Source organism: Cydia pomonella, chromosome 1 (assembly GCF_033807575.1).
Source record: "Cydia pomonella isolate Wapato2018A chromosome 1, ilCydPomo1, whole genome shotgun sequence".
In the NCBI taxonomy this organism is placed as follows: domain Eukaryota; kingdom Metazoa; phylum Arthropoda; class Insecta; order Lepidoptera; family Tortricidae; genus Cydia; species Cydia pomonella.
Genome location: NC_084703.1, coordinates 19,288,652 through 19,315,944, shown reverse-complemented (window position 1 = coordinate 19,315,944; position 27,293 = coordinate 19,288,652). Strand labels below are relative to the sequence as shown.

At 35.3% G+C, this 27,293-nt stretch overlaps 1 protein-coding gene across 1 annotated transcript in view; it reads right to left on the bottom strand.

The window, feature by feature from the left end:
- LOC133526933 (nostrin) overlaps positions 1 to 27,293 on the bottom strand; it is a 59,781-nt gene that overhangs the window by 18,330 nt on the left and 14,158 nt on the right. Inside the window, exon 2 of the mRNA XM_061863797.1 lies at positions 7,618 to 7,807. Coding sequence (XP_061719781.1) covers positions 7,618 to 7,737 — 120 coding nt within the window. The 5' untranslated portion in view covers positions 7,738 to 7,807. The remainder of the gene's footprint in view (positions 1 to 7,617; positions 7,808 to 27,293) is intronic.

Genomic DNA, 27,293 nt, shown 5'->3' with positions numbered 1-27,293 from the left:
GCACAAATATTCCAGAACGAGTTAGATGCATAGAAAGTAAGTTACACACACGCTAACGAATGCGTCAGTGGCATGTCATTGACAAGCTGTATTTTACTGTAAAATTATTATTGTAAAATCTTACAAAAGTGAATGTTTTTTTTTGCAAAATACTAGCTGTATTTTGTAGTTACGTCGAAGGTAAATTATAAATTGTATTGTGCTTAATAATTATTATAGCTTAGTAATTGGTCTTAAATTCTAATTAGACACTTAACACAAAACAATACCTGTGCAAAGTCAGTAGGGAAGTTGAAAACTAATAATTTACACTGTGATTAACGTTTTACTTTAGCGAGGCAAACAATAACACTGGATGCTAATTAACATTGTTGTGTATCCTTGTATTATGGGCGGCGTATTAGTATAACCCCCAATACTTTTTATATTGCAGGTTTCCTTTAAAATACGGAACTTTACAAAGCGGAACAGTTAAGGAAATGCATACTCCGTTTAGATAGCACAGTGGTGTAATACACTCATGTTAAATTGTATGTTTGAATTGGAAAGTATGTTGTTAAGTATTCTGCACGCTGATTCAAGTTTATTATGTAAACCACATGTGCATATGTAAGGTTTGAGTAGCTTTCAACACGTCAAGAATGTTATTTAACTTAAATAACACTAGGACATTCTGACACGTATATATCTGAATTATTTAGTCTACAAGCCAGGCTATAAGTTAAATTATTTTATGTACGTATGGCCAATAACCTTCTTATACGATAACGAGACGTCGTTGATATAGCGGTAATTGTATAAAACGGCGATTAAGAGGGGTTTGATCGTAATTAGAATATGAATCGATTTTTAATCCGTGTGTAATTAGGGTGACGAGGAAAGTACACTTTGATTTCTTGGCTCTTTGTAGGTACCTAGTTGCTATGAAAATTAATATAAAAGCGAGTAATATGATGCAATTGTCACTGTAACAAGGTACCAAATGTTAGTATATAGTGGTAGTTATTTTACTTATATTTGCGTCAATAACTAGCTATAGGTATGGCTCGCATGTGGCGTGGGCGCCTGCTGCACATGTCTCACCACATGCTTGTCCATGACCATGACCAATTGTTACATGCTGACATTCGGTGCATCTTTTTCTTCGGTCTTTACACAGTTTTGTTGTTATTAAGTTAAAAATAATATGTGTTAATATAATAAGTAAGCTCATGATTGTATACTATTACTATGTAGTAGTAGTAGTACCTAGTAGTTAAAGAACAGAATTAGTTAGACATTATAATTATACAACGCGTTTGTTAATTTTCTCGTAACTAAAAGCATTTACTTTGTATAAAAATTTGGATCATAATCGCAATCTATAGAGCAAGTAACAGTCATATATGTGTATTTATGTAATTTATACAAAAATAGCAATTTTAATGAGAAGTAAGCCAAGATCTTTACCTATACGAGAATGTACAGACAGGCAGCCCCTACTCATACTCGTGCTTAGCAAATGATTAATACCATAATTAAATCGGAAGAAAGAATTCAATTTACCTACAAGGTTATCTTATAAATGCCAACACCTACACCTATATTACGTTGAGGACGAATGCTAAATCATCGATTAATTATTTAACTTATTAATTAACGATAATTGGCATTCACAGGTTTTAACATTGTACCACAATGATCATTCACAAGTTCTTGACTTCCATTTGTTGGTCTACCTACTTACCTATTGACAAATTTGGAAGCAGAATGGGTTGCGTAGGCCGTATGAGGGACGATAAAGCAAGGTTGAATAGTCAATGGGAATATGCTATTTAAAACCGAATGTTTAAATAATTAGGTACATGTATGGGTAAAGGATGTCGTTGTGTAAGTGGCCGGAGTGCTCCTAAGTTACGAGCGCAGGCGGGAGCGGCCGCCGCATGTGTAATAAAGTGTCGAAGATCTCTCTAAATAAACGATTAGTCGTATAGGAATAAGGCACAAGTTTATGAAATGCCTCATGGCCATTTTAGAGGCATCCATCATATCCTCATGGATTGCATTAGCATTTAGATACCAGTAGGTATTAAGTATAAGAACGTGTTGGTTTAAAGTAATGAGAATTTTTATTTTCGAAATTCAAAGAATAAAGACATTACGAGTAGCTATGGCTTTATGCATTTTAGAATGACAAACTAAGACGCCACAACAGAAAACGCTAAGGAAAGATGGCTGGACTGTGTTGAAGAAGATCTTAGGAGGATGAGGAAGTATACCAACTGGAAAAAGGTTGTCAAGGATCGCGACAACTGGAGGAAGATAGTGGAGGAGGCCAAGACCCACAAAGGGTACAGCCTGCAGCCATCGGAACTATATAATCTTATATCCTAGCAATATGTCGGTTTTTTTATGACGAAAAATTTACCCGTAACGGAATTTTAATATTTAGATCTCTGGGTATATTACATTACAACGTATCGCATTGTTTTTCCTACTGCTAACGAAGACGTTACGGTTTACTTAAAGAGAGCTAATTACGGGCTGGTGTGATGAAAAAATATTGAGCCGCTGGTCGTCTGTGACTAGTAGCGGCCTGACAAGCAAGTGTGGACATTTCGCAATCCGGTTGATCTACAACTCGTGATTGCTCTCGCGTATTTTAATTGTCTCAATGCATGGTATCTATAATTTTCTAGATGACGCGCTGCGTTTATTCTATTGTCTGCGGCGTATGAATTTTGCAGGTTTTCACAATAAATAATCGGAAACGGTTCTTTGTGTGGTTTTTAGGGTTTTTATTTGATAATTGGGAGTAGAGGAATTAAATCAACGAATATACTTTTAGGCTTTGACGTATTAAAAGAAGAGGACGCCCAATGCGAAAGAAATATATGTCAAAATATATGGAGCAAACTGACATTAGGTAATGCGCTCTGGTAGATGCTAATAACGTTTCTTTATAATTTTAGTAAAATAAGTATTTCATACAAAAGTAAACTTAATGCAATACAATTTAAGTGTCAAATTTGCAAACAGATGTTTCAAAGCATTGATTACTTTATGATTAAATGACGTTTTCGTAAGTTGATCATTGTATAAACGTCAAAATGAATAGCGAGAGAATGGAGTCGCTTTATGTTTACAAATTATTTTAATATTATTGTCTTTCAATAAAAATATCAAAATCGGAACTACAATATATATATATTGAATAACTAGATTGAGGTAGTTGTATGAATGGTCTTGGTTTTTAATGACAATATGCAGTCTGCGATTGCCCTACTACTACTTTAGAAGAACATTTTACATAAATATTAAATAAAACGACTTAAAAACACCTAGTTTGTTGTATAATTGTCTTTTTGATCTACATTTAATTTTGGAGCTTTCTTTTTCGCAATGTAATGTAAACGTACAGTTAGATACAGGTTGGTTAATATCGACTTTATTACAACAATTTTATGATTGTGGTTATGTTCTTCTTCTGATGGATATGACGTAAAAATGTTTACGTGCATGATTTTCTTCAATATATTAGATGCTGTTATAGAATTGTCACGGTTTATTCCCCTTCGCATGTTATGTCTTAAAAAAGTTTCAGTTGTTTTGCAAACAGTAAATATATCTTCAGACGCATAAAACAAGCCCACCCATGTACAACAACAAAAAAGACGTGTCGGCAACGCGTATGTTAAACCCTCGTGTTTCTGAACTCCGTAGGCTCCGGTGACCGCTGGCCACCAGGTGAGCCGTATGCCTGTTTGCCACCAATATGATATTAACACCCTACCACACCATCCCATTACACCCTAGAACCCAAATGGTCGCGCACTGTGCGGTTTAAGAGGAACTTCCTCCCGCGGACGCTCCGGCTGTGGAATGAGCTACCTGTCGAGGTTTTCATGAGGGTCTACAGTATAAAGTTCTTCAAGAAAGGAGTGAACAGATTTTTAAAGGGTCGGCAACGCGCATATAACACATCTGGAGTTGCAGGCGTCCATAGGCTACGGTGCTTTATGTTTTATTGTTTTCTATGTTACGGTGACTGCTTACCATCAGGCGGGCCGCATGCTTGTTTGCCATTGTCGTGGTATAAAAAAAATTTAAACAAATCTAATGTAGACTCCATCGATTTTTGTTCCGTGGCAACCGTTAATTTGTATCAACAAAATGAATTATTAAATACCATAGAATTACGAAGAATTACCATCAGGCGGGCCGTATGCTTGTTTGCCATTGTCGTGGTATAAAAAAAATTAAAACAAATCTAATGTAGACTCCATCGATTTTTGTTCCGTGACAACCGTTAATTTGTATCAACAAAATGAATTATTAAGTAAATACCATAGAATTACGAAGAATTCACATTAGTTCTGTTAAAATATCAATAGAACTTACTGAATGAAATATATGCCATCCTTTTTTCTTGTTGTGTTGCTATTATAAGCGCATTTTTTCACAAAACATTTCGTCATGTTTGACAGTTGTCGTTGTCGACGGCCGAAACGGGACTGCGAGCAAAACTCATGCTCAAGCCGTTGGAGCATTAGTTTTGTGGGGCCATTTTTTTCGGCTGACTGTGAATTCAGTTAATTATACTTACATCAATGCTTTTAGGCCTACAAAACAAACCCAAAAAAGGGTATCGAGTAATTATTTTACAGCAAGATGGAAATAGTTTTAATACCTTCATTTCGTCCTAAATGAGTGTAATTCGAGTTTGCGCATTCCCAGGAGGTATGCATACATTTTGAGACATATTTTTTTATTTGGATGGCCAAACCCCTGTGGATGTAGAAGGAACCCACCATCATTTACAATAACACTACTAGCAAGGTTGGGTGAAAAGGCATTTTCAGATTTTAACATGTCCAATACCAAAAATAAAGAAATACAAAATGGCGACCTTACACATCCTCAGATATTAATTTTCATCATGATTAGATCAAATTTTCCGCCGGACGTATCGTTTATGAGCTACAAGCAAAAAACAGAAAACAAGCAAAAATTTTTGCACACTGGAATTGTGCAAACTCAAATTACACATGATTTCCAGCTTGCTGGAAATTATTTTTTAGAATAACAGTATAAACACAACAATATCGCTTTCTATTAACGTAATCTATCACTTTTAATATCCGTCGTTAAAAATGCTAATGGTTAAGATACATGCTTTATGTTTTATTGTTTTCTACCTTAGTTGTATAAATACTTGTGAAAAACGGCTAGGTATGTTTATGTTATTATGTCACTATAGCAGTTTAAACCTTTTTTGTTTTATATAATTCCCAGAGATACTCTGTAAAAAGTATCTTAAATACAAAATACCACTGAACTGAACGCGCGTGTCCTAGACAAAGAACCTATAGTAACTTGTAATACACCATTAAAACAATGGTACTTCTTTAAACACATTGTCTTTTATTTAAATTGCGTAATAACGCGCTAACATTTTGCATTCAAAAATACTACCTAGTCAAGTATCTATAAGATATCAGATACAAGATACCTTAGGAAATGGTATTTGAAATACTAGATACAATATGAGTATCTTCTAAATACTTTTTTGAGATAAAATACTTTTTTAAACAATGCTCTGTTTTTAACCGACTTTCGCATTTGAAAAGGAGGAGGTTCTCAATGTCGGTTATGTTTATTTTTAATATTTGTTACTTCATAAGTCCGTCATTTCTGAACTGATTTCGTTTTTTTTTATTGCTTTTATATATCCAAGTATCGGTATTGGTCCCGTTTTTCTCAAAACTCAGTTTTGATGATGGGATCGAGAAATCGAGGGAACTCTTCAAATGTGAAAGGTCCTTATGCTCCATGTGCATAAGGACCCTTTTCTCTATTAGCCACGTCTTGTCACTGTGACGTGCAGACTCTTTCGCTCGCCCGTTATATAATATTTAGGTAAAGGAGACGGTAACAAGCGAACTTCGATTTTATTTACGAAGTTCACATTAAAAGACGGCTACAATTTTTAAAGTAGGTAAAAATGTAAAGCTGCAATACGAACACACTGCATGCGTTACGAAAATAAAACGATGAAATTAATTAGAAAAAGTATTTTAGCAATAAAAGTATTTACAAAATACTAAGATACGAATAGAAAGTATCTAAATACAAGATACAAGATATTTTTAAAAAGTTATTTCAAATACTTTTATCTTAGATAAGTCACATCTCTGATAATTCGTGTCTAAATTCCTTAGGTATATTCATGGTTTTATTACTACTAGAAGTTGTCTTGTGAGAAAACATAATCTACTCGTATTTTCGGTGTAGGTGCATTATAGTTTTAGCAAATACACTTATATCCTCCCTCAATGTGGCTTGGTATTCATGCAAGGTCGTGGTCGAATGTTAACAACTTTTTAAATTCGCTGTAAAAGTACGTAATCAAAGGCATTTAATGCTTTCATAAATGATTTTATTAAAAGAGTGGAGTTAGACCAAGCTAAGTTGGCAGCGGTCGTGATAGCCCAGACTGTGTAAGTGTTATTTAAACGTCGTAATTTCATAGAAGTTTGCACAGTATTGAGCTATCAAAATCCCTATCTATATCTATATCAAAATAGCTTGGTCTAACCCTCTATAAAGTATTTAAATTATGTTTATAGAGTTCATGAATTTATTAGTGAGATTTTGTAAATGCAAATAGTAATATCAATATCATAGGTATAATATGTTAAGCATACCTACCTATAATTGAGAAGTCGTGTCGAAACTATGGCATCGTTTGTATTTATTATATACACATCACTAGCTGACAAATTGTGTATTGTCTGCGGGTCACGCGCCGCAACGGTAAACATCAATGGACGTACGAGTAGAATGCTACCATCGATATGCCGGCGTGTCTAGTTGTATGCAACACTCGATAACTTTCTTTGTGAAGTAACTTTCACTGCCATAAAAATGGAACCTAAAACGCGTGATGGAAGACTTAGAATGCCGTGAACGCCATAAAGAGTTACGTCAATTCAGAAAACGCTCGTCACGAGTTAAATTGTGTCCGACGCATGCTTCCGCCTCTCCGGGAAGCGCGTGAGCAGTCATCGTAAAATAAAAGCGCGTTAGATTCAAATAGATGACAATAAATACCACTGTGCTCATCTATTAAATATAAAAAAGGAAGAATTCTCTTAGAGGCGACCGGTGCCCAACGTCTAGCAGACTAGCAGTAGTAGCAGTGGCTTGGTTTTGTCAAGAAAACGTTGGTTCTAAATTACGATACGAACGTAATTATTGCAGATCTCATATGTGTACATCTTTGAACTAAGTTGAAATTCATTACAGTTTCATTTAGGGAAATTATTTCGGAAACGTCCACATCATGCAAGACGATTCGCAACTAAGATACGTATTGGTGGACTTTGTTAGGCGTTATAAAATAAACACACCCTGATATCGGTTGAGAGGGATGATCCGCGCTTGTGGATACGGATATGGTTGCTAAAATTTGGTGTTAATTTATTGGAGCCCCCTTTATATTAGAGGTAACTTTAAAATTATTTACGGGGTGATCACTATAGTCTAGTAGTCAGCCCTTGAGTTACCAATGTTACCAATTACCAATGACGTGTGTTATCCGCAGATGTAAGTACAATACTTCACAGTCTTACTCACCCATGAGGTATCCTTGAAGGCTTGGTGGTTGTTGGAGGTGCGGAGGTTAATCATCTCCTCGAGAGTGTTCTGCCAGCGGTCCATGCCCGCGGCGATCTTGGTGGAGACGTCGCGGCTCATGGCACCGGCGTCGGCTTCGGCCGCGCGCGCATTCCCGCTGCCTGCCTTGCTACTGGTCCCGCTGAACGTCCTGCAGTAGAATCCATGGTTCACATCTCATATCTCCAGCAAGCGAAAGTTCACTTTATATGTCATTGACATCATTTAACTTATGTCATTCACGTAAAACTTAATTACTAGAAAGCTCAATAAACCTACCTACTAACTAGGGTCGAAACATGTGGTATTTTGCATTAATAAGTAAATAATACGTAACATAAAATACTAAGAAATTTAGGATAGTTTCAGTGTTTGGCACGAACAGACAGGCACCGGCCAAATACTTGCGTCTGTAACTCCAAGGACCATACCAAATTGTACAAACAACAATGTAGAACCAAATAATTCTGTAGACCAGGTAGCCAACTACATATAACAGATGCCTATAAAAACTTGATCATGTTGGAGGCTGAGTTGACCATTTTAACTTTGATACCATTTAACAAAAGTTGTGTTCATGATTGTTCGTTTAAAATGTGACAGAATTGTCAAGTATCTACTTTGATTATATTGAAATTATCGTAGTGTGTTTTGTACATAATGAATAGGTAACATATGTAACTACAGAGATAATAGAGTATTATCTTCCACAACCGGCGTGAGTACATTTTCTCCCCGCCGTAAGAATTACGACAGTCGGTTTGGTTACGTCAATAGACTTTCCATAATTACCTATCTGTAGACAATTGCATTTTTATGTCTACATCAGTATTCTCTTTACCTATTCATTGATTTTCATTCAGTTATTGTACATAAAACCACTGATTGTCAGGACATGTCTGTATTTGGAATTGTTACCGCTGGTATTTGTAAATACCAGTATAGTTCAACCTGTACTGAAACTTGCAAATATAATAGTTATATCGTCACTACTTCGAAAAAAAACTAGTATCATGTTCGGTCAATCAAAAGAAAAATGTGGTAACTATGTATGGGACGCCTACAGATTTACTGCGTTTCAACTTTGAGTAGCAGTGTTTCGAAGTAGTGACGATTTATATGCTAAAGTAACTCTGTCTTAAATCTCACTTATCTCTTCACGCTTAGACCGCTGAACTGATTTAGAAAAAAAATTGTACGGAAATTTCTTTCCGTTATTTCCAGCTAGGTATTACCACTAATTTAGGGTCGGCAACGCGCATGTAACTCAACTGGAGTTTCAGGCGTACATAGGCTACGGAGACTGCTTAGCATCAGGCGGGCCGTATGCTTGTTTGCCACCGACGTAGTATAAAAAAAATTTTGTTAAAGTTCATAAAAATAACTAGATAGATGTGGACTGGGTACTTTTTGTTTTAATACGTCCACAATTAATTCAGAACTTTAGGACATCATCCTTTTTGGAATGGGCGACTTAGGTTGTGTTGAGAATGCATAATATGAAATATGAAGAATTTAATTAAAATATGTTTTGTGGTTCTTTGAGGTGTCTTGTGTAGTCCTCGTGATGTGATTCACATGTAGTTAATTTGTTGTTTCCGGTATGGATGCGTAACTGTTTAGTCACATAGCGCGAGGTATGATGAGATATTTGCAAACTACCCATTAACACCGCACCGCCGGGAAGATTCGAAGCTAATTATTACCTAACTTGATTACATCAATCGAAAAGATTACAGCGCCATTTAATACGGGAATTTATAGTTTTTTTCTATCAAATAGCCTAGGTCTTCAATTAAAAATAAATATTTATGTAGTATAAATTTTGAAATGATTTATTTCTTTATTACTATTAAATATTAAGTGTTTACTATGTAGGTATAGGTACATAATATGGAACTTTAATTTTATTTATGTGAATTTGAGTGTAATATTTAAAAAATATATATATACACACACACACACACACACTACGTCGGTGGCAAACAAGTATATGGCCCACCTGATGGTAAGCAGTCTCCGTAGCCTATGGACGCCTGCAACTCTACAGGTGTTACATGCGCTTTGCCGACCCTAATACTCGTCTGCACACTCATGAGCTCTCGCACCCTTACTCACCGGTCGGAACACAACACGACACAACATATGTGACGATATACCTATTAGGTTTCCTTACTCTATAGTTTCGTTTTTACAAGATTTATAATTAGGCAATTTGTCTAGGTTTTATAAAATGGTCATTCGACGTCACCCCATGCAATAATAGTTGTAAACCAATCTGTAAGTAACTACAAGTATTTGAGGTGGCCCCTCGGCTACGTTAGCAAGATAATGCTTCTACTCGTATCATTAACAAGAGCATGTTCAATGCTGTTCGAAACCTAATGGACGTACTTAACATCATAATATAATAATGTTTTAATGACAAATAGAGTAGTTGGATCTGTGGGGTGCTTTAAGTGATTAACTGTTTTCTTTGATAAATGTTGTCGGCTCTTAGGTAAGGGTATTATTATTATAAACTAGCGTAACTAACTAACGATAGGTATGTATTTTAAACTAGCAAGACTTGTACATTTAATATAAGGACTATGACTTATAATACATTAAATTAAAAATTGCACATGTGTAAATAATGGTGTCTGTGTAAACAGGTTCACGTTCAATAGGTAAGTACTTGAATTCTGAGATATTACTTACCTAACACAGTGCATTGTATGTCTTAACCTTGACGGTACCAAGGGTTAACATTGGTCACCTATTTTTAAACGACATTAGAATTATTAAGAAGAAGGTTCTCAATTCGATGAGATCCTATTTTTTATGTACATTTACATGTACATAAAAAATAGGATATTTTGTATGTTTTTTTTTTTGTTTTTTTTTTTTATTATTATTACCCGTAAACATCTAGGCAGATTTGAGAAATTCTGCTAGTAATAAGGGATATATAAAAAGTTGGCCCCCATTGTCATTAACTCAGAATCTGATGATGTGATCCTGGAAAAATCGACGGAGCTATTCAATATTGTGGTATTTCTGTCTGCCCGAGACTTTTCTCCGTGATTGTTAGTACTCTAAAGCTGCAATTTGACATGCATATATAAGTCAATAAAACCAAAAAGTCGTACAATAAAATCCAAAAATAGTACATTACGATACAAGTGCGAAAAATAGGAAATTCGAAACGAGTGGCGATAAATTAAAACACGACCGAAGGGAGTGTTTTAAATCGACACGAGTTGCGAATTACCTATTCGCACATGTATCGTACAACGTTTTACAGTACATATGGCCCTTTAAATGTTCGACACAGTAACATAATATGCTACTTCTCGCACTAGTGCTATAAAGTAGCCCCATATGTACTGTAAAATATTTTTTAGGTTAGGTACCTCCCCAACACGTAAAGTGGGGATGTAATTTTTTTTTAATCACACTTGCTCGAAAAAGATCTTATTTCATGCAGGTGTGCTGAAGGACAAAGGCCTATTTTGTCCCCGCGGGAGTTATGGAGTGTGAAAAAAATAGCTATAACTCCCTAGGGAGTTATAGTTTATCTTTTAATTATGTCTCTTATTCATACAAACAAAGTAGCATAAATGAGTTTTACTTTTAAAATACTGACGTTTATAATTTAATATTTTTGTTTATGTTTAAAATTATTTAATTTGATTAATTTAACAGCCGATTAAAATATTTTTACATAAATTTCAATCGTGGCTGAATGCCGAATAGGTCTGTGCCTTCGATGCCGAACCTGCCAAGAAATTACAAAATGGCGGACGAATGTTTGATATGTCACTGTATTTAAGAATTATTTCGCTTAAAATTTAGTTTTTTCTTCCCAAGTGTGATGAAAAACATTGTGTGTAACTCCGGAGGTAAGAATATTGCAAACTCGGGTCTTTAATTCCCTCATATCCAAAATTTCACTTAAGTACTCCCCTCGTTGCAAAATGTACTATTTCGCTTCAACCTATTAGTGTGGGGCATCGTTGGATAGACAATGATATTATAGCTATAGATACATATAGCACAAAAAATACTTCCATATTTATATCTATACAGCTACGAAGAAATCTATTACTTTTTATTAATGTTCTCATTCCATTCATCTTTGTCTCTTTGTTAAACATGAGCTTGTCTTTTTCTCTATCGGTGAGCGGGAGCTCGTTAGGACGTGCGCATTTCTCGCTTGCCCAGTAGGGCTAAGATGGTCGGTTTTTTATCATCTGTCATCATGCCTGTCACGTTCTAACAAGCATGTAAGTGCGAAAGTGACACATGACATGACGAGTGATAAAAATGCGACCGTAATACCGAAAAGCAACTTGTACAATTTGTCACAAGGTAAGTGCTTTAATTTTGGAACGCCTATACACATCATGAGTTTCAAAAGAGTGATTTTTCAAAACGAATAGGGGTCGTCAACAACATTTAAAATAAGGTAATTATTTTCCGAAATAGTTGCTCCGAAAGAAAAAATGTGTCCCCCTCCAAAGAGCTTAATATACATTAAATGAAAACTATAGCGAACATGATACGTTTAGCCGTTTTTGATATAGCGCAAAAAGGTTCTCCTTATAATAAAAGGACGTACAGCTAAACGTTATTACGTTAAATGGGTATGCCATTATTTGGTATTGCTCATGTAAATAAAGTAAAACATAAGATTGAAAAATTGCTTTTCTTACTCATTAAATTGTTATTTAATTATTTAATATCTCTAAAACAGTTTCAATTCCGTTGACTATTAGCAGTTTTAGAACGAAAAAAAATAATTCAAAAATAAGAGGCAATTCCGCTGATTTTCATAAATCTAGTATAATCAATAAATTATTTTGAAATGACTGCAGTTTCCTAAAATACATGTGTTTTTTCATAAATATTGCAATCTAAGTGTTTTTCGCTATGGGTTATTTATATAGTCATAACCAGATATGCAAAGTCTACGATTGCAAGCAAATCCTAAGGAAAAAGTCATGGCCACACGTCTATTACTTTTTAATTTCCTATTATTCTATATGAAAATAAGAGTGTTGGACTCGGATGAAAGGCACCAACCATCGTTTTATCCTTTGGTTAACAATCTATTATACTATAGGTAATAGCTCCCGTTTAGCCTATTATGATGGAAGGGTAACTTTGGAAGCCTACACTGAGCATGGCTCGACATTCTTTTGGCCGGTTTTACTAGCATTGATTTACTTTCACCTGTCCCGTTGTCTGTAATCAAACCTTGCAAGTTAAATTTGACCCACTTCCCGGTTTCCGATGAAGCTGAAAATTTGCATACATATGTAAATCGCATGACAATGCAATATTGTGATAGCATCGAGCTGATCTGATGACTTAGATAGGTGGCATAAGAACTCTGTGATAAAACAACGCAACCTAATTGAATTTGGGGTTGCTAGAATTACCTTGATCAATATTAGTTGCTCATAGAAAGAAAATTACAGTAACCTTGCTTGTACCAAAAACAATTTTTTTGACAAAACTATTTGAGTTTTGATTTTACTCATTTGGTTACATTTATTCGATTATGGGGATGATCCTGGTACACGTGAAAGAAATTATCGAGAAGAATCTAGTTGATATGTAAGTGTTAATAATACAAGGAATTGATAATCGCAAAGGCGTGGAGCGACCGTTATTATGTAACCGTCGCGGCGAAGCCGGGCAGCGGCCGCGAGGTGTAACCGCCAGCCTCGTCGCTAATCAATGGTATCTACAAACTTATTTCTATATTCTAAGCCTGTTAGCAAAAAATAGGTAGTGAAGGGCATATTGTACATCGGCCGCGGACAAACGTAAGAATGTAGCTAAACTTAAAAGAAAATGCAGACGAACAACAGACGTGTATACTATAACTGAGTAGGTACCTACACTTGCATATGGTAAACTAGAGTCGGATCAATCTAATTCTGTGGGGCATTTGCAATGACAAAGTGTGAGATTGTCTTAATCAATGTCAAATTTATATAAAAAAACACTTTGTTGAATTCAAATAAGTGCAAAGTTAGCATAGACGGGTTCTATACTAATTTGGGTGAATAAATATACACGCTAGATAGCGAAAAAGTTATTTTTTATGTTAGAATTTAAATTACCTGTTTATGATCAAAATTAAATGTTCTTTAACTATAGACGTTCCCTATTCTTATGTTTATTTTTTATATAAATAACCTACATAACTACAAGCATACTCGTAGTATGAACAAGATTCTTGAATAAGAGGCACGGATTTTTACAGATACGTACATACATAAGCTGGATTACTTAAGTGTTCACGTAATGTTTAGGGGAAAAAATTTGTTACATAAAAAAAAACAAAACTAATTTTCTAAAAGAAAACAAAAAAGCAACGAATCCTATTGTTTTCATTCTTATAGTATCATTCAATCTTATATTGTCATTGAATGTAATTTACTAACTACATGTGTTTACATACTTAATAGTCTTAATACTAACGTAAGTTACCAATGTGTTGCATAATTTTTCATCAAGTTATTTTCAATTTAATTTAATAAGATTCAAATGTTGTAGCTAGCCTAAATATAAAATAACTGGGATTTGACAACTTGTAGTAGTAGGAACCCTGTGTAATTTACGAACAAATTAAATAAGGGAACGTCAATTATGTAGGTACCTACCTTTCAATACAAACACGATATTTCTTAACGGAAGCGTGCATTAAATTCGGTAGGTACACAAATCTTCTGACTGATGGATAAATACTTGTACATACTTATATGTATATAAACATAACAATAAGTTTTTGTGGTCGCAAATTTTGATCAAGTATAATAGGAAACTTGCTTATATAAAATTTACTAGTGCGAAAAATGTCACAAAGACATCAGTCATCATCTTGTTTGTATTTGACACGGTCTTTGTCCCCTCTATCTATGAAGGTGGCACCTATTGCGGTAATCATGTTCACTGCCACTACCAGCTCACACAGCAAGACACTGTTTGATATGTCATTTGCGACATTTATTATCTATCCGTTTACATTTCGATCTCAACAACAAAAATGGTTAACAAAAGTATAAACACCGGGAAAAGTAAAAATAAACAATCAGCCATTCTATCAATACAACGTCTTTGCAAATACAAAGTGTAGATATATCTATACAAAGTATGCAAGTGTGTGTGTGTCGTATCATGTAATTTAAACCTTGCATATTAATTTCATAATAGAAGCGATATTAGAAATTTTAGATGTACATTTACGTAACGTACGCTGAGGATTCGAGTGAGTGCGGGAGGCGGGTCACCCAAACTCCACCACTGTGATTTGCATGCGGCTCGCGGCCTTCTATGCCAACAATGTTTTCATGCTCTGCTAATTCTTCAGATATACTTTAGTCGTAAGGAAGTGACAATGACGCCCCCAAACATTACACAATTTCATACTCATCTACTTTCTAGGTTTGTCATTCAGCAATACTATTTGCTTAGCACCTTTGCATACTATACTATATGCAGGGGGGTCACTTTTCTCTGCAGCTGACTGTACATCATAACGTAAGTTTTTTTTTTTTTTTAAGTTTGACCGTACTTAATTGGAATATCGTATTATCATTAACTCAATTATTACGTTTTTTATTAGTGTAGGTACGCTATTTGATTTAAATACGTAACAGTTGTTCAGGCGATCAAAATTTATTTCACATCTATTACGGTAATGAAAGACAATACATATTTTCAGTTATTATGTACCTAATTAAGCGATTACCTTCGTAACCTATGCTTTATATGCAGGTTTTTGCGCATGAGAACGCAAATATATATTATAAATTATTAGTGCAGTCTCTGATCTAGAGACTTTGTTTTTCACTTATATTTTGACTCCACGCTGTTTGACAGCTCGCTTTAATGTTGGTTCTGCTAAACTGCCGGACTATATTCACAAGTCGGCTAAAATCATAGAGGTTATTTGTACTAGGCTGCAAAGTGACAGGCTCCCCAACACAGGGAAATCGTACGGAGTGCCGGTCTCAGAATGACAATTGATTTGCCGCGACGAAAGTGTTGCAGATTGATGCCTCTATGGCTTCGATTTGGCGACTTTCACTAAAGCCAGTGACCGATGTAGCGTCATCGAGATGTCATTTATGCGATTTATTGAGCAATCCAATCAAAATTTGACAGCAATGCGACTGTTTAATAGGTTTGATTTAGTTTACTGTGGTGTTACTTGTAAAACAAAAAATATGATATATATTGAAATTACTGAGTCACTTACAAAACCCTACTTATACTACAAATACACCCCACTCCAAAAGCATGGAAACAAGGTTATTTTCTTTAGTATCTCATATTTATATTATTATTGTATATTGTGGAAAAAAAAACTTAAATAAGGCAACCTCAAAAGATTAAAGATACACCCTAAGTAATATGTATAAGTATGCTGTAAAATCTATAAAAATTAGGGAAACGGAAGGTACGGTACAGTCGCCCTTTTTAGGGTTCCGTAGCCAAATGGCAAAAAACGGAACCCTTTATAGATTCGTCATGTCCGTCTGTCTGTCCAATTATGTCACAGCCACTTTTTTCCGAAACTATAAGAACGATACTGTTCAAACTTGGTAAGTAGATTAACCGCACCACTATGCACTATGAACCGCATTAAGATTTTTACACAAAAATAGAAAAAAAAACATAAAATTTTGGGGGTTCCCCATACTTAGAACTGAAACTCAAAAAATCTTTTTTCACCAAACCCATACGTGTGGGGTATCTATGGATAGGTCTTTAAAAATGATATTGAGGTTTCTAATATCATTTTTTTCTAAACTGAATAGCTTGCGCGAGAGACACTTCCAAAGTGGTAAAATGTGTCCCCCCCCCCCCCCGTAACTTCTAAAATAACAGAATGAAAAATCTAAAGAAAATATATGATATACATTGCCATGCAAACTTCCACCGAAAATTGGTTTGAACGAGATCTAGTAAGTAGTTTTTTTTAATACGTCATAAAATAAAAATAAAAAAAACAATTTTCATTAAACCCATACGTGTGGGGTATCTATGGATAGGTCTTCACAAATGATATTTACGTTTCTAATATCATTTTTTTCTAAACTGAATAGTTTGCGCGAGAGACACTTCCAAAGTGAAAAAAAGTGTGTCCCCCCCCCCCCCCTGTAACTTCTAAAATAACAGCATGAAAAATCTAAAAAAATATATGATATACATTACCATGCAAACTTCCATCGAAAATGGGTTTGAACGAGATCTAGTAAGTAGTTTTTTTTAATACGTCATAAATGGTACGGAACCCTTCATGGGCGAGTAGGACTCGCACTTGGCCGCTTTAAAAAAAAGGCCTTATAAACTGTTGAACTGGCAATAATTGCTGGCTGGCTGTAATTTGGTTAAAATTAAATATGTATTACTGGACTCAGACTCTAAATGAAGTCAATTCTATTCATATTACAATTTTTTTTAATTTAGAATTTGTCATTCGATTATGAAGAAAATTAAACAAAATAACTCTTGTTCGTCACAATGTATTTATGTATTGGTCCAATGAGCAGTGTCGTGAAAAAACGATAAAAAGTTGTGTGCAAACTCACGCTCTTATTCTACTGGTGCAACTTTTGCTGCTGGCTGGCTGTAATGTATACAAGTCGTATAATTGTTCAGTATTATATGTAGCTGTGAGGCAGTGGACCGGGAAGACCGCTACATACCTCCGTTAGCGTCGTATTCGGATACGTTTCATTGGAAATTTATATCTAAAGTCGTCCCGATACACACTCTACTTACGATTTTAAGTTTATGAAAGTTACGTTATTTCTGCCTTCCTTGCTTGATGTAGAACCAAGAACTCCTGAGTTCTATTAACAACAGAGCAAGAGCTATTATTTGAAACTGAAAATATGTATGTGCCTTGTTAAATTACATCAGCATGGCACGTGTGAAGTTAGCATATCAAAGAATTTAAAAAGAAAGAAAATTTGTAGTGAATGTCCTCAGAGATGCCTTGTTTGCGCCAAGATCTCTTTTTTATCATGTGATGGGGCAAGACTATTTTTTAGTCCATTTGTAACTAAATGATATGCTAGTGTGTGAAATTAGCATATCATTTGGTAAAAATCCATAGTATTGGTTTATATGATAAAAACGCCAGAACTATAGCTACAAAATATCAGGAACTCTAGAACCATAGTTCTATACCATAGTGCATGCTAAGAGAACTCCAATAAAAACGTGATCTGCTAGACTTTGATATGCCAATTTCACAGACATCAACAAAACAATACGAGTATGTTTACTCGTAATACATTTTAATTGTTGTTAGGACTTGGTGGTTCTGTTAAATCATTTTGAGCTAGTATATTTAAGTACATCTGGAATAGCAATGCCACGGTATTCATTATAATATTCTGCGCGATAGCAATAAAAATACTTAGTTATAATACTGGCATAAATTGTTGAGCACCTAGTTGTTGTAATAATCTATCTAATCATTGATATTTTACGTACGAGTAGGTGTATACAGTGTTATTATTAATTTACTTAAGAAAATATTACATCACTACCGTTTTCGAAGTAAACACGACTCGTACCTACCTATCTATATCTTTAGGGATTTGCAAACGACAATGTTTCACTGAAGTCACCTACATTAATTTATTCGAACTAAGTATACGCACACACCAGCCTTACCTATATCACCTATTAAATATGGAGCGGCCAGACAACCTTCCATATAAGATTTCACAAGTCGAACATTAATCGACATCATCGAAGGCCGAGTGGTTCGGTCCTACAGGTTAACTTAAGACTTTTTCTAATTACCTATTCCACCACACGCAAGGTTAACCTACCAGCTTTCCCTCTATGAGACTGCGGTTTTTCTTTCTTATCTGCTACGTTGTTATTGACATGCCGACACTATCATTGTGAACCAACTCCACGGCCTTGGTATCTACTTGTGAATAAGTTACTACAAATAATAAGCGTGCACGGTGCACGGCTATCGCTACCTATTAGTGACATTAGCTTCGCGCTGCGCAGTGCACGAATTATAATATAAGGGAAATAGGTATATTGAACATTAGGAGAATTTCGACGAGCTAATAAAGCTAACGTTACTTAAGTAATTCTTAGCTATACAAGCTATCACGTTTATGATCAAAACAAAACATTGGTTTTAACTTGCAACTTGCTTTATTTCAGTACCCCTACAGCCTACAGCATATCGTGCCCAATGAGGATCCTCCGTCAATGAGGGTAATCATTTTACACAACATGGTTGTAACTGTTGTAAGAGACCGAACACTCGCATGATGCTGTATAAATTCAGAAATAGTAAAAGTGATCAAATTAAACTACAATCGCATGGCAGGATCCCGCCGGATGTGCGGGCGCAAGCGACGACGCGCCGGTCGAGCGCGCGCGCCGCTCGAGTCGCGTGAAAGCTCCGCCGGCCGAAGTGCCCATGGCTGGCCCTATTTTTATTTTTATCTTCTTCTCGACCCAAGGGCAGCTGCTCTCGATCTCAACGCCATTCGATTGCGTTATCTTTGAGTTTATATTGCAGCAAATATTCGATCGGTTCGGCTCAACACTTTTGTGTAGGAACTAACCTAAATACCTTTTGCTACCCAGCTGCTTCCTAAGTCTGCAAGTTAAAGACTTACAAAAGTTAATGGCATTATGGATACTATAGGTACATTTTGTTCTTAAAATAAATTGAATTGAATTATGTTATATTTGTTACGCAACGACACACCGCTTAAAACAAAAATACCTAATGCACGTTTCATGTTAGGTCTAGTTATTAATAACTAAGGTAATCATAATTTAACATCCCCTTAATTTAAATTAAAGTTTTATACCAAAATACAATAATGTAGATACAATTTGAAATCGCATACATTGTTACTTAATACGAGATCTAAGGCAATTTTTTTATTTTCAACGCTAAAGCAACTTTGTCGGTCTGTCTGTTATCTCTTCACGCTTAAATCGCTAAACCGAGTTCGATGAAATTTGGTATGGAAAAAAGGCCCAGGGAAGAACATCATTTATTCTTCTTAGTCGTATACTCTTGTCAGAGTAGTCGTGGTGATTGAGGTGGTTGTACGCCCTTTTTTATTGCTTTCCGCCATCCTTCTCTATTTAATCAATTATGTATTAAGGCTTTTCGCACGCACTTATAAAAGGGTGACGTGTCCCGATGGGAACATTCACTTGGTCGGTCCAACGCATTGAGGAGCGCAATCTGGGTATTGTAGTTACACTATCCACTCTGCCTCGAACAACAAGCCTCAAGGGGAAGGACATACGATAGTTTTTATCAATCATCATTCCACGCAGATAAAGTCGCGGACAGAAGCCGGAGTAGTAGGTATTTTTTTAGGGTTCCGTAGCCAAATGGCATAAAACGGAACCCTTATAGTTTCGCCATGTCCGTCTGTCTGTCTGTCTGTCTGTCTGTCTGTCTGTCTGTCTGTCTGTCTGTCTGTCTGTCCGAGGCTTTGCTCCGTGGTCGTTAGTGCTAGAAAGCTGAAATTTGGCATGGATATATAAATCACTAAAGCCGACAAAGTCGTACAATAAAATCTAAAAATTTAATTTTTTTTAGGGTACCTCCCCTACACGTAAAGTGGGGGTGAATTTTTTTTTTGGCTTCAACCCTAGAGTGTGGGGTATCGTTGGAAAGGTCTTTCAAAATTAATAGGGGTTTTCAAGAAACATTTTTTGATACAGTGAATATATTCGGAGATAATCGCTCCGAAAGAAAAAAAAAATGTGTCCCCCCCCCTCTAACTTTTGAACCATTGGTCCAAAAAATATGAAAAAAATCGTGGAAGTAGAGCTTAAGAAAGACATTAAATGAAAACTATAGCGGACATGATCAGTTTAGTTGTTTTTGAGTTATCGCAAAAAGTTTTCCCTTCATAGTAAAAAGACTTACTTTAATTAGGTACTGATTATGCAAATTTGCCTATTTGTTTAACTCGGGTGAAAGGTACCGTTTCATCCCTTGGTTCACAATTTACTATACTTTAAGCTCCAGTTTAGCTTATTGTGACGGAAGAGTAACTACGGAACCCTACACTGAGCGTGGCCCGACATGCTCTTGGCCGGTTATTTTTAGTTAATATATTGAGCTTGCGTAGCTATAACGGTAGATACTTCTGCATTATATGGTTTTCTAACCTAATTTAATTTGAATGTAGCTTTAAGTAATGAAAAAAGCTAATTACTATTAAATTAATTCCAAGGTCTATCTATTGACTGAATGGATTGATTTCCTGTCTAAAATAACTTATCGCCGCATTGACGTCCATAACAATATAAGTACAAAATGTCGTAAATGTACTTTGTTTTCGCAAGTTCCTCCGATGGTTAAGTAACTAAAACTGAGTTTTGTGACAAAACCTATTGACGCACTATCAGTATTATCATATTTATCGTAAACCCGATCTTCTGTTGCAATTTATATACGTCGAATAGGCAGGTTAACAAGTTTCAATTTAAGGTCGCACGTTCAATAACATGGATTCGAGTTTCATTTAAACGCAGAGGGACTGTGTAGTAGTAGGTTTTCGTTTTAATTGTCACGTCCGCAGCACAATGCCAGTTGAACATAATCTGTGACAATGTGGCGGTCAGATGGACTGGCTCCATTGCGTGCGTCGCTCAGGGACACAGCTGCATGCTGCGGGCGAGCACTCTCATTGGTTATTTGTAAGTGGGTATTTAAACTGAAAGGATTTAAAAAATGGAGATAAGCTGTATCAGTGGATAAGATTCGCAGTGGTTTAGGTGAAATGTGGTGTGGAAAGTTATTGCAAATGCCGCTAACGGTCGCTCATAGGGACCTCATAGTTTAAAGAACAGCGCAGGCGCCCTGTAAATCAGAGCATGCAAAGTTTTTAGTGTAAAGGGCGCCTCGGTTCGTTCAGATCGCGCTTCGCATAATTGAATGTCGCTCTTCACCCGACCCTACAATGCAAATGCGGCACCCTGCATGTCCGAGCGCGCTTCAAGCGCTTGAATCGCCCGATCTTATAATGTAAAGGGCTCCCCAGGCGCCTCGTATGTAAGAGCGCGCTTCGCTTGAACGTTTTACAATGTAAGCCGCAGGCGCCCCGTACTGTACATCAGAATGAACTTGTGTAAATTCGTAAAAACTCTAAAATTCTATCAGTTAAGTTTATTTTCGGTCATAATTATCAACAAATGGTCGGCCATAAAATGAACTTAGCTATTGATGGGAAATTTTGTACCAATTTTGTTGTACTGTACACAATTACAGCGTTTCCTTTGCTATCAATAAGTATTTTTCGAGTAATTATTACTTTTTCTTCATTAAATAATATACCAAAATTACTTAGGATAAATTATTAGATGATACATATATTCACAGCAATAAGTACTCGACACCGGTAGTGACTAGCAAGAAGGAACTCGAGATTGCCAGGCTGTCGTATATACCTACGTTCTAACTCGCGTAGTGGACTGGCATTTTCTCAAAAAGTCTTCTAGAAATTGATTTTCGCTCATGTCATCTTAGATATGGATATATTTGGTATCAGTGCATTCAGTATGAACACAAATATATGAGATGACAAGCGCGAGTACAAACTTTTTTCTTTTTAACATACCATGTGGGTGCCAATGAAAGAACTTTTTGAGCAGATACTGCAACATTTTCACTACTTGGTAGACCAAATTATTAGAAAACGTTCAACAATTTCACAATTACATCCAGAGTCAATATCAAATTACATATAGGTACTATTAACAAATACTAAAATTCTTTAGTGATGTATAAGTCTCTATGTGTCAGATATAAAATATAAAAAAATATCCTTATTATGCCATTATCCTTAGAGATGTAGAGGGTCTCCAATACTTGAATTCTTATAAAAATAATTAAAAGACAAGAAATTAACTCAGGTAAGAACCGAATGAAGTGTCTCACGTTAATGCCACTCAAAAGTAAAGTTACATACTTATAACATAACATGTAGCCCGTGTAAGCTTAAACAGACCGGTCTCCACAAACAGTACCCGTTCACGAGTATGACGCGTATCTCAGCCATCGCCTCCCTCAACCTTCATTCGGGAAAGTGGCGACCCGATCAACGACGCCACCGTAAGTAAAGACTTTTAAGCGAGCATGACATGTTCAAGCTGCCGGGTTGTATTGATATAAATATATATAAAAAAAATGTGAGATACAACATTTGTGCTTGTATGTTACATTAAAGACGGCATAGCGCCACATAAATGCGACCAAATAATATTCGTAAGGAGTATGCCTACCTATAAAAATAACTAAATTACACACTTAAATTTAAATTGATTTAGAGATGTAAAGGTCTCTAAGTGTCAGAATCATAAAAATAGGAATTAAAATAAAATAGAATATTTTTATTTAAACTAAAATATAATCTTTAGAGGTGTATAGGGCCTCTAAGTGTCCAAAACTAAATTTAACTAAAACAATATAATCAAGCGAGAACGTGATGGTCTCTTGTGTCAGATCTACTGGTCACTAGAAGAATGGTTATTTTACATAAAGAAAACGAAAACACTATTGCTTACATTTTTATCATCTTTATCATCTATAAAATCATTTACAGTATAGTACGAGTTGACTTTCAACTGCTCTAAACTAAAAATGACTAAATGGATTATTCCAAGTTTTATACCAAATGACTTAATATCCTCTTTATAATGTGTAAAAATAATTGACCAGATAAATCAAAAAATAAGAAAAGTAGATCAAGTTTAAAAACAGTATGATTTTTTGTCACATTAAAAGGCAACTCTTACTTATTAAAAGAAACAAAAAACCCGACTGTTCACATATATTTCCGAGATGACATGAACGAAAAGTAACCTAAAACCTGTTTCATCGCCCTAGTCGCCCTACTAATAACGCCGCCGCCGCGGCAATAGATTCTAATGCATTATTTGAGGAGATGACTATGTTGTGCTAGGGTAAAAGTGGGAGTGCCTGTACGAATCTGTACGAAGGTCTTCCCAAATCCATATCCATATGTGGAAACCTGTAATTCGCTTAATGTTTATATTTCGTAACCTATTTTGTTACTCTAGCTGTATGTTTTAGCTGTTTGTATATTATCCATATATACATATTCGTACAAATACAAGTATTATAAATGCCAAAGTTTGTCTCTCTGGCCGTTACGTCTTTGCGCTTGACCGCTGAAGCATTTTAGTTGAAATTAATATACAGATATGTAATTTGAGTCCCGGGGAAGGACGTAAGGTAGTTTTTATCCCATAACTAATACATTGAGGGAGTAAAAATTTTGGGTGTAAGTTTGGTTCTGGGAATCAGTAAACGATGAATCGATTGAGATGATTTTATATTAATATAGTTTGAGTTGTGGGAAAGGTCAAATAATCGTTTTCATCCCCGATATTATCACGTAAGAGTGTAAAATGGAGGTGAAAGTTTATAAAGGGAATCAATAATTTTTTACGACTTTTATCATTTAACTTTTTGTAAGAAATAAATAATGTTTAAGCAGTTTTGACCAATTAGGTAGTCATCCCTTTAGGGGGTGAAATTTACAAATTCTACGCAGCCGAAGTCGCGGGCAAACGCCTGGTATCTATATATATTCATAATTATAACCCTAGGCAAACTAAATCTTAGTAACAATAATACGACGAAACATAATATCTAAACCTAATAACTATTTACAAATAATTTAGCAGCGAAACGTCATTATCGCGCTTGTTTTCGAGGTTGGCCACTACTAACACTAGTAATAGCCCAAAACTAAATGTAGAACCTTACTATAAACAAACTTAAACGTTAAATAAATGAAGTGCCTATCATTAAAAATTCAAAAAAATTAACAAGATAAAAAACGTAAAATATTTAAATGAAGTACTTATTATCATCATTATTATCGATATCATTATCACTAAAGAGTAATAAATAAAAAAATATATAATAAAAATAAAAAAAAGCAAAACTAAAATAACTCAATTTCAAATAGTTAAAAAAAAAGGGAACCGCCTTCAAAAAACTAACCCACTGAAAGGCACAAAATAATTTGTATATACCCCAACCCTATCCTTGCCCACATGTCCAGTCTCTATCCCGTCGTAAAGCCATTTTGTGCCAAAAAGTAATTAATACTTAATAATAAAAAAAATAATAACCATCCTGGTAATTACTTAGTTTTGAAGGCGGTGCCAAACCAACAAAAAAAATATTTGCTACCTAACAGAAAAAAAAACGAGGTGAGCAGTTATAAATATATACACCGTGTTTTTATTGAATTTCGTTAACTTCGGGGTATCGGTAAGTACGTTTAAGGAAACTAAATGGCATAGTTAATTTAAAAAAAAAATGTTTTTTTTTTATTATTTTTTTTTATAAAAAGTAACTAAATGTTGCATATAGCGTTGTTGTAACACGGGCATTACATTTAACTCAACCAAACAATTGAAAACTGTGACATATCAATGTCATTTCGAACGTCGATCGTCCGAGATAGTACTACGTTTAGTAGCAAATGTATGAACTCGCACTAAACACTAATCAATAAGTAAACAGGCCCTAAGGCAAGTGTACACGCTCGTAAGGGCCTTATAAGATAAAAATTAATGATTGATGATCTCCGAAATGGAGTTAATTAGAATATCAGTGTCTTTGAGAAAGTTACTTAATTTAAGCTCAGGAATGCACCCTCGAAATTAGCGCAAATCAAAAAAAAAACACGGTGTATAAGTAATTAAATTAATGAGTAAACTGTCTTTTTATGCAAGTAAGTGCAGAGTTCTTCATTGTCTAAAATTTAGTTTTGGCACCGACTTAGTTACCAGGATGGTTATTATTTTTTTATTATTAAGTATTAATTACTTTTTGGCAGAAAATTGCTTTACGACGGGATAGGGACTGGACACGTGGACAAGGATGGGGGTGGGGTATATACTTACAAATTATTTTCTGCTTTTCATTTCTTTAATATGGAATAAGATCTATGAAATGAAACCAATTTCACCGAAATCAGTTAATGGACTGATGAGTAATTACTGAATAAATAGTGCAAATACGGGTAATTTTAGCTCCGAATTCGTCGATTCTAGCGCATTGTCAGCGCCATCTACGTCAGCGGTACATGCAGTTCCGAGTAATGGTTACTTTCGTCTATACACTGATATTAAAACTATACATATAAGTAGTATAGTTATAGAGATATAACTTATAAGCCTTCGTTTAATCTGGTTTTTGATCCGAGCCCTTCTACGGGTTTTTAAAAACCTTGACCTTACGTTTCACGCCACACAGTAGGTAGTGAAAATAAATAATTTTTGAACCTCGGTATCAATTTGTCCAGTTAAATAATTCGTATTTTTTTTATTATTATACACTTATCATCAGGGGTGGCATCGTCACTACTTGATCGAACTCCTTCCGGATAAAATAAAGTAGAAAAATCTAATCTTATTCTGATTCAACCTTGAAAAAGCCTGATAGAGGGTGTCTATGTGACCGCAAAAAGGTAGGCAGTTGCTTTTGGCCTTACGAGGAACGGCCTCGCAGACATCTGATAAAGGCTCCCAAAAAACTAACGATTGTCCAAGAGTTCCAACGTCGACAGGCAATTAAATATTGTAAACGTGACTAAATTCCTTTTCAAAGTAGGTAGATTGAGAAATATGTAATTTATTGTCTAAGATTAAACATAGCACCTTCAGTGTACGTAAGGCTTATGCTTTATGAATGAAAATATCAGACATCTAAATGAAATAATCTCAATATTTGGATAACATGATAAATCTAAAGCTCGGAGAGCTACTTTCACTATTCTCACCCCACCCCACGGCCCCAGTTGCATTGTCTCCGTCTCATTATGAAATCGAGAATAACATCTACTTTAGGGGAAAGTATTAAACGCAAACTTAAACGGGTGCAGTCGGCCGTTCGCCAATTATTCGTTATTACAAACAACTTCCGCACTGTCCGGCTTTTGTGTTATCGTCATGTAAATTAGTTCATGTTCATACCATTCGTACACAAGGCAGCATTACGTGAAATGTAAACTATAATTGTGAAACCTTCTCATTGCATTTGCTCTAGGAGGTAAATTAAAAAGATGTTAGTTCATGATGTAATTGTAGGTAGTCCCCAGGGCAAACATTAAAGGCATCATGGTATAAAATCTTAAGCTGATTTACATGTAGGCTACCTACAATAATATGTACGGTCACGTATGAAAATATCGATACGAAAAAAGTGCCAAAAATATGTATACACGACTTTATTGCCCATATATTAAGGTAGTGTATACATTTTTTTGGCACATTTTTCCTACCCATATTTTCAGACGTGACTGTACCTACCTATACCTGTACAGCACAATTGGGTTGTATAAGGTATGTTACTTAAAGATTGATGTCGTTTTTTATTTCACTCAAAGTAAATCACGAGCCGAACAAACGCGCAATTGTATCTACAGGTACCTTTTATGTCCCTAATCACCTGCCAATTGCTCTAATGACCGCATAGCTGTCGAACATCGAATCACGCGCATCACTAGCAACGTCGTCGTCTAACACTAGCGCTAACAAACGGTCATTTCATTCTAATATTACCTGTGTGCAAT